The sequence below is a fragment of the Galeopterus variegatus genome, unplaced genomic scaffold (genome assembly GCF_000696425.1).
Source record: "Galeopterus variegatus unplaced genomic scaffold, G_variegatus-3.0.2 Scaffold1088, whole genome shotgun sequence".
NCBI classification, from domain to species: Eukaryota; Metazoa; Chordata; class Mammalia; order Dermoptera; family Cynocephalidae; genus Galeopterus; species Galeopterus variegatus.
The window spans coordinates 443,485-458,146 of record NW_007727199.1 but is presented as its reverse complement, the minus strand read 5'-3'; the positions used below and the strand labels follow the sequence as shown (position 1 = coordinate 458,146).

The window sequence follows — 14,662 nt, the reverse complement described above, 5'->3', positions numbered from 1 at the left end:
GGCTGAGCGAGGCGCGGGAGCAACACCGAGGTTTGCAATCCCGTTGCCGGTCCCTGGTCCGGTACGGGGGCAACACTGAGGGTTGCGATCCGTTGCCGGACACGGAACAAAAAGACAAAAGACAAAAAAAAAAAAAAAATAAATAATAATAATACTGTGGCTGAAAAGATTAAATGAGATCATGTACATAAAGCACTTAGCATTAGGTCTTATGCATATTCATAATTAATATTGTGGAAGCAGCTCTCTTTGAAAGACCCTTTATAATGAAGCTTAAGAGAGGGACCCCAGAGGGCTTTACCTACAACCTGGGAGGCAAAATTCACAGCTCCGTTCTCGCTCAAATTCCCTGGAAGGTTGAAGTTCAAATGCAGCCTACCATGCAGCATCCCCTTGGGGAGAAACCTTGACTTCTAATATCTGGGTAGCCTGGTTCTGCTTATGGGACCCTCCAACCTTGTCAAATAGATTGTGTACTCACAAAAGTGGCACATCTATGGGGGGGAGTACCATTACATTATAGATATCATACATTTTCATATTACACTAATTTTAGGCAGACAGAAGAAGCGTCTTGTTCTAACCAAATCAGTATATTATGAAACTTTTCCAACAGATGAAAGGAAAGTTGTTTTGAGAAAGGAGCATGTTTTTCTAATATGCATGAAGACACCTGATAGAGTTTGGATGTGTTGTCCCCCCAAAACTCATGTGGAAATCTGATCCCCAATGTGACTGTGTTGGAAGCTGATTGAATCATGGGGGCGGATCCCTCATGAGTGGATTAATGCTCTCCCTGGGGAACGAGGGGTAGTGAGTGAGTTCTCGCTCTGTTAGTTCCCATGAGAGCTGGTTGTTTAAAAGACCCCAGCACCTCCCCTCTCTCTCTTGCTTCCTCTCATCATGTGATCTGCTTGTACCTGCCACTGACTGACATTTTCAACCATGAGTAGAAGCAGCCTGAGTCCTGTGCCAGATGCAGATGTCCCAGAATCATAAGCCAAATAAACCTGTGTTCTTTATAAATTACCCAGTCTCAGGTATTTCTGTTACAGCAACACAAACAGACTAACACAACACCATAAGAATTAGATGGACCGTGCCTCCAATCCTGTCTACCTGCTCCTCTGGGCCTCTCCCCTGAACCTCTCCTCTTTTCTAAAAGCTCTCAGTTTCTCCCCTAAGCCTCTAGAAGCACCAGGACTCATGGTTTCTCAGACCACATTAGAGCCCAGCTGCAGGGAAGGAAGACAGTCACTTCCCCTCCCAGAGAGGCCCTATCCAGATCTGTGATGCTTCAACTCACCTGGTGAACAGGTCTTGCCATCAGGCAGTAGGTTGATGCCTGTGGGGCAGGTACAGCTGAAGCCACTTGGATTTGGGGATCGAAGACACAGGTGGCTGCAGCCACCATTCTCCATAGCACATGGCGTGGACACTGGGTAGGGAGGAGGAGAGGTATCAGTGGGAAGGACTAGGACATAGGAAGGCCAAGGAGAAGCCAGAGAGGGTCAGGGCTGATTACCTGGGGGCCGCCGGCGGTGGAAGACGTGGATGTCCATGAGGTTCTCCAGGTTCTCCTGCAGGGTCTCTCGGTCCAGCCCTGTCAGCCGGTCAGCACTCTGTATACTCTTGGTCTGCCAGTCAGTCCAATAGATGCGCTCTCCATAGAGGGTCAGCCCAAACGGGTGGGGGAGCTGGCTTCCGATCAGCACCTGCCAGGCCCCAGTATTTGTGTTATCCCCAATAAGGCCGGCAGTACAGAGCAGTGGTCAAGAGCTCAGTGTGGAGTCAGAATGCAGCTCAGCCACTACCATCTACTGTGTGACCCTGAGTAAGAGCTAGTTATAAAATGTCTGAGTCTTGGTCTATCAATCTGCGATACAATCACAATAGTGTCTGTCTCCAAGGTTCATGTGATGATTTTAAAAGATGTGTATTACATACATAATCTCAAAGTATCTCTGCACAAGTTTCCTATTAATTACAAAAGGAAAAACAGCAACTTCTTACAGTGGACACCACCTTAACCATTCAATTAAAGTAACTATCCCATTACTGTGATAATGTGTGCCTACTGATGAGACACACTGAGAACTCAGGACATGACTTCACTTAATGTAGTATTCCTGCCCCAAGTGCATAATCTGAATCCAAACACAAAAAAACATCAGACAAACCCAAACCGAGGGAACATTCTCCAAAATGACTGGCATTTACTCTTCAAAAATAAAAAGGTTGGCTGGCCAGTTAGCTTAGTTGGTTAGAGTACAGCCTTACAACACCAAGGTCACGGGTTTGGATCCCTGTAATGGCCAGCTGCCAAAAAATTAATTAATTAATTAATTAAAAGGTCAAGAAAGGGCCGAGCCTGTGGCGCACTCGGGAGAGTGCGGCGCTGGGAGTGCGGCGGCGCTCCTGCCGCGGGTTCGGATCCTATATAGGGATGACCAGTGCGCTCACAGCGCTCACTGGCTGAGCGCAGTGTAGCCGGTCTCAAAAAAGGACAAAAATAATAAATAAATAAATAAATAAATAAAAGGTCAAGAAAGACAGAAGGGCCGAGGAAGTGTTCCAGATTAGAGATCAAAGAGACATGATTAGTAAACACTATGAGGGATCCTAGATTGGATACTGGACTAAAAGAGAAAAAGAAAAAAAAAAAGCTATAAAGGACATTATTGGGGCAACTGGTAGTGAAATTAAACATAAACCATGGACTAGACAGTAATATTATATCAATGTTAAATTTCCCAATTTTGATGACTGTACTGTGGTTATATAAGACAATGTCCTTGTTCTTAAGAAATATGCATTGGAATATTTTGGAGTCAAGGGCAGGATATCTCCAATTTAACCTCAGATGGTTCAGAAAAATTGTGTGTGTGTGTGTAGAGAATGAGAATGTAAAGCAAATGTAGCAAAATGTTATAGTTATTTGTTCTTTTTACTATTCCTGCCACTTTTCTGTAAATTTGAAATGATATCAAAATAAACAGTAACATAAGTAAAAAGAGAGAAAAAGATCAACCATGGGCCCAGTGTGCAATTGGTGATTAATTAGTGTTAACTGTGATGGTTATTAGGAAAGTCTGTGCATTTATACCCCCAGCCCACAATCCATACAAATCCCTAGTTTCCTTTCATCATCAACCAGCAGCCCCCCACCCACCACCCCAAGCTCTGGCAACCATAGCCTCAGAGAAACAACACACACCCCATGCTGGTCTCATAACCTCTGGTCTCCCCCAGCTCCTGTCAGCTGCCAGGGAATGCTGTCCTGATGCCTGTCAGGGCTGTGGGAAGATGCCTTAATGCCACTTACCTTCCTCTTGCTGCCATCCAGGCCAGCAAATTCAATCGTCTTCATGCCGGCATCAGCCCAGTATAGCCGCTGGGATCCATAGTCAATGGCTAATCCATTAGGCCAGGTCAGGTTAGAAGAGATGATGACCTGTCGGCCCGAGGCATCCATGCCAGCTCGTTCAATCTTGGGGCTTGCACCCCAGTCAGTCCAATACATGTACCTGGGCACAAGCAAGGGAGGTCTTACAAGCCTTCCAGTTAATACTCAGTGGGTTTTAGGGATTCTGCCTGAAATAGCTGCCCAAGCCTCCTGCCTCAGTGCCTAGCCCCACCCTGAGCTCAGAGTTGTCTCTAAAGACCTCGTATCTTCTATCACTATGGAAAGGTATCCAGGGTCTTAATATAAGGAGAGCCCATAGCTCAAGGAGTGCACAGTGAACAAGGCCACTTGGGAATAAAGAAAGAGGGGAGGTGAGGATGAGGAATAAGAAATGTCTCCTTGACTGGATTGGCTAAGTAATTATGGTACCTAAGTTTAACAGAATTTTATATAACCATTAAGAAGAACAACGTAGATTTATATACTCAAATAGAAAGACATACAACATAAATAGCCTAATAGGGACAAAAAAAAGTCACAAAACAGTATGCCATTTTTGTAAAACCAAAACCATCATCACCAAGAACAAAAAATACATTTAGAAGAAAAATCTAGAAAAAATACCCTAAACTGTTAACAATGGTTATTGCTAGAGAGTGAGATTTTAGAGAATTTTCACTGTCTGTGGACTTAATTTTTTTTAACAATGAGTTACTTTTGTAAGCAAACCAAAAAAAAGCCAAGATAAAAAATGTCTAAAGGTTTTCTTGTCCACAGAGGAGACAGGGTTGTCACTAGCCTCTGTGTCACTACAGCTGCTCTTGCTTTCTGGGTGCACCCATAAAATCTGGCCACTCTCCCTAATCTCCAGGCTCCCCTCCAGTACTCAGGTATTGTGGAGGGGAGCTCATCCCAAAGGCGCAGCGCTCACCCGCCCATGGGTTCCACCACGATGTCCCGAGGACGATCAAGGTTCTCCCAGATGAGTACTGTCCTCATGCTTCCATCTGTGTTGGCCACTTCAATTCTGTCTGTACCTGTCAAGAAATAAGGGACAAAGATATTAACTCTAGTCTTATTCGTTCACCCTCTTACCTTCCATGACCAGCACAGAGCCTGGCATGCAGTAGATATCAATAAATATTTTGCGATACATGCACAATGGATATTTAGTGAATTGAACAGGGAGAAGAAATTCAAGGAAGTGGTCAGTTCCATTTCTTGTAAGAGTAAGATTTCGCAGACCTGAGCAACCAATTCTGTCTTATGATTTAAGGCAATGTTTCTTAAACTTTAGTGTAATAAGGATAAGGAAAGTTTGCTAAAATACAGATTCCTGAACCTAACCCCCAAAGATTCTGATTCAGTAAGTCTGAGGAAAAGCCCCAAAATGTGCATTTCTAACTACTTCCCAGATGATGCTGATGCTGCTGGTCCAGGGACCACTCTCTGAGTAGCACTGGTTTAAGGCATTCTCCTTGCCTCCCACACCCACCTGTTTAGCCAGTGATGAAATGAAAACCACAGGACATGAGTTCCTTAACTGAAATGCCTCAAAACGTTCTTGGGCATCAGGTACATAGCAGAAGTAGATGCCATTTGACTGGCAAATGCCAGACTCTCAGATGTGGGCTTCTTGCTTCAGCTCTGCAACAGCTCTGCCACTCCTGACCTACCAAGGACTTCAGATCAAGACAGAGGCGGTCCAGGAGGGACACTGGGCCCTTCCTACCTGAGGCCAAGGTTTTAAATAAGAGGAATCTCAGAGAGCCAGGTCTCGGCTCTCCTGTACATACCTGCATCTGTCCAGTATAGCTTATTGGTGACCCAATCAATGGCCAGGCCTGCAGGGCTCTCCAAACTGGTGTCCACTACCACCTGGGCAGGAAGCAAAGCTGTATCACCAACTGTACCTCCACCCCAGCTCTGATGCCCAAACTCCACCAATTCTCAAGGTTGGCAAAGATATGGGAAGCCCTTACCCTGGAGAGGGTGGATTCCACCCCTCAATCTCTGCCCTCCCTGAGGGCCTGGGCCCACGCTGGGCCCTACCTCCTGTCCTGTTCCATCCCACTTGGCCCTGCTGATGGTATCAGTGCTGACATCTGTCCAGTACACGTGGTCATCCCGGGAGTCCCAGTCAAGGGCCACAGCACTGCGCACGTCAGCCAGTGGGATGACATCATCGGACAGGTCCTCTGTGTCAAAGCTGATCCGACGGATGTCCATCCTTCGGGCAAAAAGCAGGAACTTGTCAAGACCTGATCAAAGGCCGAAAGGGGTCTTCTTTTAATGCTCTAAATCCAATAACAGTGACAGACACAGACGCTCACCTGTGTGACATCTGGTTCAATCACACTTCCTGGGATCTGGTACCCCTTGCTCCCTACTCTTCAATCCTCAGGCCCCCTTTGAGCCCTGGGCAGCCCGTGCTGGCAGAATCAGACTTTAGAATCAAATGGAAATGGACTCTACTCAGGACCCAGAAGTGCATCCTGTTTAAATGTATCAGCTTCATCTCAACTTTTCTTTCTTCTCATTTTTCTCGATCTCTTCCAGTGCCCTGGCCAGACCACTGCTGACCCCCTGCCCCTACTTCTCCGACTTCCTGCCTGCTTGAGGGCTTCTGCTGCTCCAATCCATCATTCCAATCCCTTCCTCTCACTCTCCTCTTCACAACTCTAGCCAATAATGACTATTTATTGAGCACTTACTCCTTGCCAGGCCCTGAGCATGGTGCTTTTCTTGGCTCACACCAACCTTTTGTGGTACATGTTACTCTTATTCCCATTTTCTAGATGAGCAACCCTGAGGCTAACAGAGATCAGGTAACTTGCCCAGAAGTCCATGACTACAAAGCACCAGAGCTGGGACACAGGTCTGGCCACTCCTCTACATGGCATCTTCCCAGCCAGCTCTGCACCAACCTTTGCCCCTAGGCTGGTCTACCTGAATACTTTCATAGTGTACTTTTCTACCCAGAAATGCACTTCCTGCCTAACTTTACCAACTGTCTTCTTCCCAGATTTGGGAAACCCTTATGGGGAAGCTCCTGGGGAAACTTCTTGAATCTCTCTAAGACAGTACAGGAAGAGCTGGGCACAAAAGAAGGCAAGGGGAAAACTCCAAGCATGAAACTAGGTTCTCAATCAATGTGTGTAAAAATGAAACCTCTGAAGGTTTGCCCTAATTGCAACATCTGGAAAGGACCGAGATCAAAAGAGAATTCGATTTTAACCAGATTTAAGAGGGTCAGTGTAGAACACAGTGGTAAATAAGAAAAGCTGCTGACATGTGTGAGGAGTTACCCCAAGCCCTTGCTGGTCATACCATACACCTTGATCACTACTCTCTGGACTATTCTTAGAAAAAAATCACCTGTGGTGCTGAGCTATCCAGGGCTACCCTCTCAAGGCAATGACCCTGCAGGAGCTCGTAGGAAGCCAAAGTAGTAGTTCAGGGCAAGACCAGGGCATCCCATCATCTTTTACTTGTTAAACACATATTTACCCAGGGCCTACATACACAGAGCATCATCAGAAATCTTAATTTTGGCTCCCTGGTATAAGAGCTGAAAGAAAGTCTTCAACAGGGTGAGGCTAAAAGTTAAGAGGTAGGAAATCATTCCCTTGTTTTCTAAAAGAGCCTGGAACCCTCTTGTGGCCTACAGATAAGGCATCCTACCTGGTGGAATGATATACAAGCCTGGTTGCAGGTGTTTATACTTGACTGGGTGGTGTCACTGAGGCTTCAGCAACTACTGCTGGGCCTCAGTCCTCAGCTTGGATATAAGATCCCTCAGCCTCTTAAGTTCTTCCTCTCCAGGGGCTACCTGACGAGTCTGGCTCTTCCCCATGACAGGCAATCCCTCCAACTCCTATTCCTTGTTCTTTCTACCCATCTGTACAAGGCACTCCAAAGAGGCTGGTGTCCCAGACCCACTTACTCTGGGCACAGGCATGGCTGCTGATCTTGCGGAAGCCAGTGGGGCAGGCACAGGTGTAGTTCTGACCACTGGGCAGACATAGATGAGTGCAACCTCCGTTGTTGTCCCCACAGCGGTTTTTTCCTGCTCAAAGAGCCCACAGCAAGAGGGTCAGGTTAGACCAAAGATTCGTAAAAGTTGCGCTAAAGCTAGGAAGTAGGGGTTTACCTAGAGAGTGAGCACCCCAAAGAGAGAAACTAATTTAATATTTTTTATAAGTGCCCTAGCTGCTAGCATGTGAGTACCTGACACACAGGCAATGCCCGGTAAATGTTTGCATGCATTAGATGGGAACAGTAAAGCAGATTCTTTTGAGTCTTAGTGTTGTACCACCCTAAATGTCCAGCAGAGGGGGGAATTAACCCATGTCGGTGCCAGCTCTGGATTGCCCACCAGAAGAAATGGCAACTATGACAAGTGCAAGGAAGGTTCTCAAGGATACCAGAGGCCACATCACCCACGAGGCTACTCTGGTTCTCCTGGCGTGTAGTTTTTTACCTGCAGGTTGGCGCTGGGGGTGCAAGGTGTGGATGTCCATGGGAAAGTGGAGTTTGTTGCGAATGATTTCCTGGTTCTTCCCAGTAAATTTGTTAGCACTATTGATGCTCTTGGTGTGCCAGTCTGTCCAGTACAGGCTATCTTCAAACACCGTGATAGCAAAGGGATGTGGAAGGCCTGGGGAGAGTCCAGAAAGACCTCAGTCCAGACACGGTCTGCCATGGCCCAGGGCCTGGGCCTGGCAACTGTACAAATCTCATCCTCTGCCAAGGCTCCTAGGGGCAGGAATGGGGCAAGGAGGATGAAAGATGAAGGAAAGTGAGGAAGGGCCTTACCTTGGCTAATGACAGCCTTGCGGTGACTCCCATCCAGATTGGCCCTCTCAATTACGTGGTGCTTAGCATCCACCCAATACATACGGCGCCCGGCATAGTCGATGGTCAGGCCATTGGGCCAGAACAGATGAGTATCGGCGATGATGCGGCGTCCAGAGCCATCCATGCTAGAGGCCTCAATGCGGGGGGTATTGCCCCAGTCTGTCCAGTAAATGGTACTAGGGAAACAGACAGGGAAATTGAGAGGGAGGCAGCAGAGGATGGGTAGGTAACCAGGATAATAATCATGTAGAAGGTTTTTATCTATTAAGCCAGGTGACTCCAATTGTTTGGTCCACAGAGTATTCTCTAAAGGTTTGAATTTAAATGCTTTTAGGCAGGGTATTTATTTATTTTGTAAAGAAAAACATTTTTTGAGTACCTGCCATGGGCAGGGCACTATCTTAGGCACTAGAAAACTCCTGACCCTTGTGGATTGACAATACAGTGTAATATTAGTCAGGATAGCACTTTCTTCTTCGTCACAATCTCTTCCACTGCCTGTTATATTTTATACACACACACACCCCCAGTGTTTCTGAAACAGCTGACACACAACTGTAGGATCTTACAAGACACCCCCTCAATTGACTGCATTGAATTTTTAAAAGCTAGAGGCTAAGAACATCCATTTCAAGAGACTTTTATATTAATTTTTGGATCTATAATAAACAAAAATTATTATGAGTTTATAACAGTTAGCTCAACCCAACAGCTAATAATAAAAATAACCCACACATCTACAACTTATCTAATGTACATTATATGCTACTTAAAATGCATTATCTCATTTAATCTTCATACAACTATGAGGTAGGTATTTTTAATTATCAATTTAGAAATGAGTAAACAGAGGCAGAGTGAGATTAACTAACTAGTCCAAGGCTACACAGCTGGTTACTACAGAGATGGGAGTCAGACCCAGGGGTGTCTGAGTGCAGAGCCCATGTTATTAATACTAGACTGTGAGGATGCCCCATAAAGTCTGGCCCAGGTGGCCTGGGAACTGTCCCTAGAGGTTGCAAGAGGGATTCCGCAAGAGCTTGAGACACAACTTACCCTTCCATGGGGTGTAAGGCAATGGCCCGGGGCTTCTCAAGGTTCTGCCACAGCAGCACCTTCCGGTGGGCCCCATCCAGATTGGCCACCTCAATCCTTGACGTCCCTGAGTCAGTCCAGTAGAGTTTATCATGGACCCAATCCACAGCCAGGCCCCCTGGTGAGAAAAGGTAGCAGAAAAGTGTCAGGGATTCAGCCCAGGCTCCTCTGTGCCATGGTAACAAGAGCAAACTCTTAATGGAGCAGTTTCTTGGGCCAGGCGCTGTTGTAATAGTTTTAAACACATTAACTCATTTAATCATCACAATTCTGTAAGCTAGGTACTATAATCCCCATGAAAATGAGGAAGCTGAGGCACAGAGAAGTCCAGGAGCATGCATCCCTCCTCATACCCAGCCATACCCCACTTCCTGACCCACACCCAGGGCCCCCCCCTGCACTGACTCAGGGGTTTACAAATAGTTGCCTAGAGTTTTGTAGAGGCATTTCAGAATTTCCATAAGCATTTGAGTCAAATGTGTTTGATACCAAGTTCTAATCCATTTCATTGGCTTGTAGAATAGCCTGAGATTATCAAGTGAGCTATTGCTGTTATATAAATCTGTAAAACATTTAGATATACTTATCTGGGTCAATCAGAATATTCTTGACACTAAGCAATCAAAACAAAACACGGAAATAAACTGGATGCTAAGACTGACAGAGAACTGTAACTGTCGTCCATAAATCTCTGATTATGACATTCACCAAACGGTCTCATTATTCTCACTGATTGAGCTCAATAATGAGCAAATGTTTTATCTGAATCTTTAAAATTAACATACACACAAGGGCCGCCCGTGGCTCACTCGGGAGAGTGCGGTGCTGATAACACCAAGGCCACGGGTTCAGATCCCTATATAGAGATGGCCGTTTAGCTCACTGGGTGAGCGTGGTGCTGACAACACCAAGTCAAGGGTTAAGATCCCCTTACCGGTCATCTTAAAAAAAAAATTAACATATACAGGTTGAGTGTCCCTAATCTGAAAATCCAAAATCCGAAATGCTCCAAAATGCTAAACTTTTTTAGTGCCGACATGAGGCTCAAAGGAAATGCTCACTGGAGCATTTTGGATTTTCGGATTAGGGATGCCGAACCAGGAAGTATATTCCAAAATTCGAAAAAATACAAAATCTGAAACACTTCTGGTCCCAAGCATTTCGTATAAGGAATACTCAACCTGTTTCTATAGTAGAGTTCCATCTAAGATCTCACTGGAAGAAAAAGATGTTCTGTTGCTTGAGGTTTGCAAAGCACCAGCCTAGTACTTCCACTGTTGCTTTGTACATGGTGTGGCCTTGCCCCTCCCCACGGGACCTCATTCCCTACCTGGGCTCTCTAGCCCAGTAGACACAACCTCCTCCACGTTGCTGCCATTGAGGTTGGCACGGAGGATCCGGTCCAGGGTGACATCTGACCAGAAGACAAGCTCGCGCCGGTGATGGAAGTCAAGGGCAATGGCGTTCTCCAGGTTGTTGAGCAGCAACGTGTATTCAGAGCGGTGCGGCAGCACCTGCCGGATGTCGATGCGATTGGCGAACAGTAGCACAGGTTCAGGTCCTGGGACATGACATAGAAATGGGGTCCCCACTGGGCTTCAGGGTTGCCCTGGTAACCATCAGCATGCAACCCCAGGTCCTCAGATGACAAATGGAGCCCCTTGCCTACTAGGGCATGCCCCAAGCTATCAGCATCAGTATTAGAAAAGAGGAAAGCTATAAGCTATACTCCCCTATCCTATTTTGGGGGTCCAGAATGCAATCTGCAGCTCCATTTCACTGTGATGAAGATCTCTCTACCTCTCAGCAAATTCCTGAACACTAGAGCACCTGGTCTTTCTCCATGCTCAGCCTTCTGCCCACCCAGCCAAATTCCCACAGCCCTTACCCAGAGCCTTGCAGCTGCGCCGGTCGGGCCGTAGTTCATAGCCTCCTTCACACCAGCACTGGAAAGCCCCTTCGCTGTTGGTGCAGCCCTGGCTGCAGTACCCCTCCTCAGCACATTCATTCACATCTGTGAACACCCGGCAGGGTCAGGAGATCTCCCTCTGCCATCCTCTCATCTCAATTCTCAGGCTGATTAGCTACTTTCCTAGCCACATCCCCATCTACTTTCTAGGCCTAGGGGGAAGGCTGTGTAACAAGTGATTAAGGGCTTTGAGGTCATGCAGACATGGGCTGGAATCCCAACTCTGCTACTCACCAGCTGTGTGGCCTTTGGTAATACTTAACCTCTCTGAGCTTCAGTTTCCTCATCTATGAAATGCAAGGGATGATCTCCACTTTCTAGCGTTACTGTGATGATGATGTGAGGTCACATCCATCAAGTGTCTGACCCATAAGACACACAGCTGCCTGTCTGCTACCCCTGTCCAGCATCCTGCCTCTGCTCCAAATCAGACCCCAGCTCACCCTGGCATGTGCGGCCATCCTCTCATCAAGTGTCTGACCCACAAGACACACAGCTGCCTGTCTGCTACCCCTGTCCAGCATCCTGACTCTGCTCCAAATCAGACCCCAGCTCACCCTGGCATGTGCGGCCATCCTCTGTGAGCCGGTAGCCTGTGTGGCAGGTACATTGCACTGTCCCCCGCACCATCTGGCACTTCTGGGTGCAGCCACCGTTGTTAACATTGCAGTTTTCCTCACCCGTCCGGGGCCCTGTGCCAGCCAAGCCAGAGTTGGGAGTTGAGCCCAGAATCCTCCCCCAGACAGCCAACTTGGCATTCCACCTGGACCACAAAGAATAGCTCCCAAAGCTGCAAGAGTCCCCAGGGAGGATTCTCTTTGAACCCTATGGGTGGGGTTCAGCCACAAACCATGGGCCAGGTCCGCCCACTGGGGACACTCACGGCAGTTCTGCTGTGGGCTTTCATCGCTGTTGTCACCACAGTCATTGACCCCATTGCACAGCTTCCTCTGCCCAATGCAGCGCCCGTTCCAACACAGGAACTGGTCTGAGGCACACTGGGGGCTTCCTAGAGGGAGGGGGAGGGAAAAAGGGAGGAAGGGAGAGTCAGGTCATAGCAAGGCAGGGCTTGGGTCAACAAAAGGATGGGAGCCTGTCATTTTCTAGGCTAGCTGGAGACAGATGAGACTCAAGGTGGGAGGGTCAGGGTCCAAGGCAGGAAACAGCTCAGACAGGGCTGGCTGAATGTCTGCATTCGTTTTCTCCCCAACGAATAGTGAGTGATGTGGGACAGAAAAAAAAACAGTACATGCACATGCCCAGTACTGGGTGTGGCTAGGGGAGTGGGCATGGGGGCTGTCAGCTGGCGAGTAGAGGCACTGACTATAAGTTAGAATGTGAGCGGCAATTGAAACTCACAACCCTGACACTGTGTTCCAGACCATAAGGCTGCAGGTCAATGATGCACCTGGATTTGATACTGGTAACTGGGAAGGGCAAGAAAAATCCAGGCCATAGGAAAGATCTGGATTAAAGCATCACCTTGGCCCAACTGGAAAGGTAGCAAGCAGCAATACCCTCTTTACACCCCTTGGCCCCCATCCCAACTATAGGCTAAGGGTGTACGGTACCCCAGAAGACTCCACCTGTGTTCTCACAGTTCTCTTCATCACTGTTATCTGCACAGTCGTCCTCCCCATCACAGCGCCAGGACAGGCGGACGCAGCGGCCTGACCGACAGCGAAACTGTTCTGCTGTACACATTGAGGTGGCTGGGCAAAGCAAAGTCCTAATGAAAGGCTGACCCCACTCTGCCTTGCCACCCAAAGCTGCACTTTCTGTCAGCACCCATGCCACTCTTCTAGACACCAGTGTCACAAGCCGGTCTATACGGCATTTTTGTATGTCAGAAAAAAGGGGCCTTTTCTTCAAGACACTTTACTGCCACCTGCTGGAAGACTGCCATGATGACTATATAAATTATGTGACTGGCATCCCTTTGGACATACTGCCATTGTGCAGTGCACAACCTACACAACTGTATGTGATCCTGTCTTATAAGTCTTCAAGCTTTATCGGTAGTGGTTGCTTTGGCTCTATAATCCCCCTCCATAGTTACAGTCAAGCCTTTGGTGTCATTCCCCCACTCACTGCAGTTGCGCTCATCAGACTGGTCATCACAGTCTGCATCGCCATCACAGCGCCAGCCTGCATTGATGCACAGGCCACTGTCACACATGAACTCCCCAGAGCGGCAGGGCTGGTGGGAAGCTGGGGAAACACAACAGGTTTTTGTCTCTAGCCAGTCTGTGCACACAGTGTCCCATGGCAGACAAGAAAGCCCCAGCCCCAGCACCTGAACTCCTCCGTCTCTGCCCAAGAGGGACCAGGGAATCCAAAAACTCCTCCCCTGAGCTCCTGCCCCAGCTGGCACCTGTGCCTTGTCACCCCTCCTCCCAGCTGGCCAGAGAACTCACAGCAGTCAGACTCGTCCGACCAGTCTCCACAGTCATCATCGCCATCACAGTGGTAGATATCGAGGATGCAGCGGCCGTAGGCACACTGGAACTCCTCCAGGTTGCAGGGGGGCGCAGGCACTGCTGAGGCTAGAAGGAAGGCAGGGGTGGGGAAGGACAAACAGTCAGGCCTGGACAGAGGAGAGGAGCCCTGACTCCTCAAAGGGGCAAGATGCTCAGGCGGGTGCCTTCCTCAAGTGAGATGCATCTGGGTTTCACTTGGGACAGCCCTTACAGACTCCCATATTCAGGCGGACCAAAGGGAACCCTCCCCTCCCCCCTGGGGAACCTGCTCCCAGCCTAGCTCAGCCTAGGAGGAGTTGCTGCTTAAGAACCCACGCTCCGCTCCGGGCCAGCCCGGTGGCACAATGGAGAGTGTGCTGCTTGGGAGCGCGGCGGCGCTCCCGCTGAGGGTTCGGATCCCATGTGGAGACCGGTTCCCGCTCCCTGGCTGAGCGCGGTGCGGGCGCGTCACCGAGGGTTGCGATCCCGTTGCCGGTCAGTAAAAAAGACAAAAAGGAAAAAAAAAAAAAAAAAAAGAACCCACGCTCCTTGCCCACGGTATGTGCACTCCTCAGCCTGGCCCTTAGCCGGTGGGATGAAGCCCTCTGCTCTCGCCCAGCCCAACAGCCTGAGGTCTGGGGCCACTCACGACAGCCCTCCTCGTCGGAGCCATCTTTGCAGTCGGTGTCCCCATCGCAGTACCAGTGCTCAGCAATACAGCTTCCATCACTGCAGCGGAATTCCTTGTCAGAGCACTTGCGCATGTCTGGGGGGATGCAATGAGACCGCTGTCCTGAGGGAGCCCCGCAGGCCAACCTCTTCCCATCTCCCTAACTCCCAACGTCTCTGGCCCTGGGCGGGGGGGGGGGGGGG

At 48.5% G+C, this 14,662-nt stretch overlaps 1 protein-coding gene across 1 annotated transcript in view; it reads right to left on the bottom strand.

Moving 5' to 3' along the window:
* Positions 1 to 1,306: 1,306 nt before the first annotated feature.
* Positions 1,307 to 14,662, bottom strand: part of LRP4 (low density lipoprotein receptor-related protein 4) — a gene marked incomplete at its 3' end in the record, with an annotated part of 17,527 nt that continues 4,171 nt past the window's right edge. Inside the window, exons 5-22 of the mRNA XM_008574700.1 lie at positions 14,439 to 14,555; positions 13,748 to 13,876; positions 13,422 to 13,541; positions 12,917 to 13,042; positions 12,214 to 12,339; positions 11,888 to 12,022; positions 11,250 to 11,375; positions 10,692 to 10,922; positions 9,323 to 9,479; positions 8,225 to 8,442; positions 7,890 to 8,066; positions 7,353 to 7,475; positions 5,459 to 5,667; positions 5,203 to 5,284; positions 4,338 to 4,443; positions 3,326 to 3,527; positions 1,526 to 1,715; positions 1,307 to 1,438 (exon numbers count right to left, since the gene is read on the bottom strand). Coding sequence (XP_008572922.1) covers positions 1,307 to 1,438; positions 1,526 to 1,715; positions 3,326 to 3,527; positions 4,338 to 4,443; positions 5,203 to 5,284; positions 5,459 to 5,667; positions 7,353 to 7,475; positions 7,890 to 8,066; positions 8,225 to 8,442; positions 9,323 to 9,479; positions 10,692 to 10,922; positions 11,250 to 11,375; positions 11,888 to 12,022; positions 12,214 to 12,339; positions 12,917 to 13,042; positions 13,422 to 13,541; positions 13,748 to 13,876; positions 14,439 to 14,555 — 2,706 coding nt within the window. The remainder of the gene's footprint in view (positions 1,439 to 1,525; positions 1,716 to 3,325; positions 3,528 to 4,337; positions 4,444 to 5,202; positions 5,285 to 5,458; positions 5,668 to 7,352; positions 7,476 to 7,889; positions 8,067 to 8,224; positions 8,443 to 9,322; positions 9,480 to 10,691; positions 10,923 to 11,249; positions 11,376 to 11,887; positions 12,023 to 12,213; positions 12,340 to 12,916; positions 13,043 to 13,421; positions 13,542 to 13,747; positions 13,877 to 14,438; positions 14,556 to 14,662) is intronic.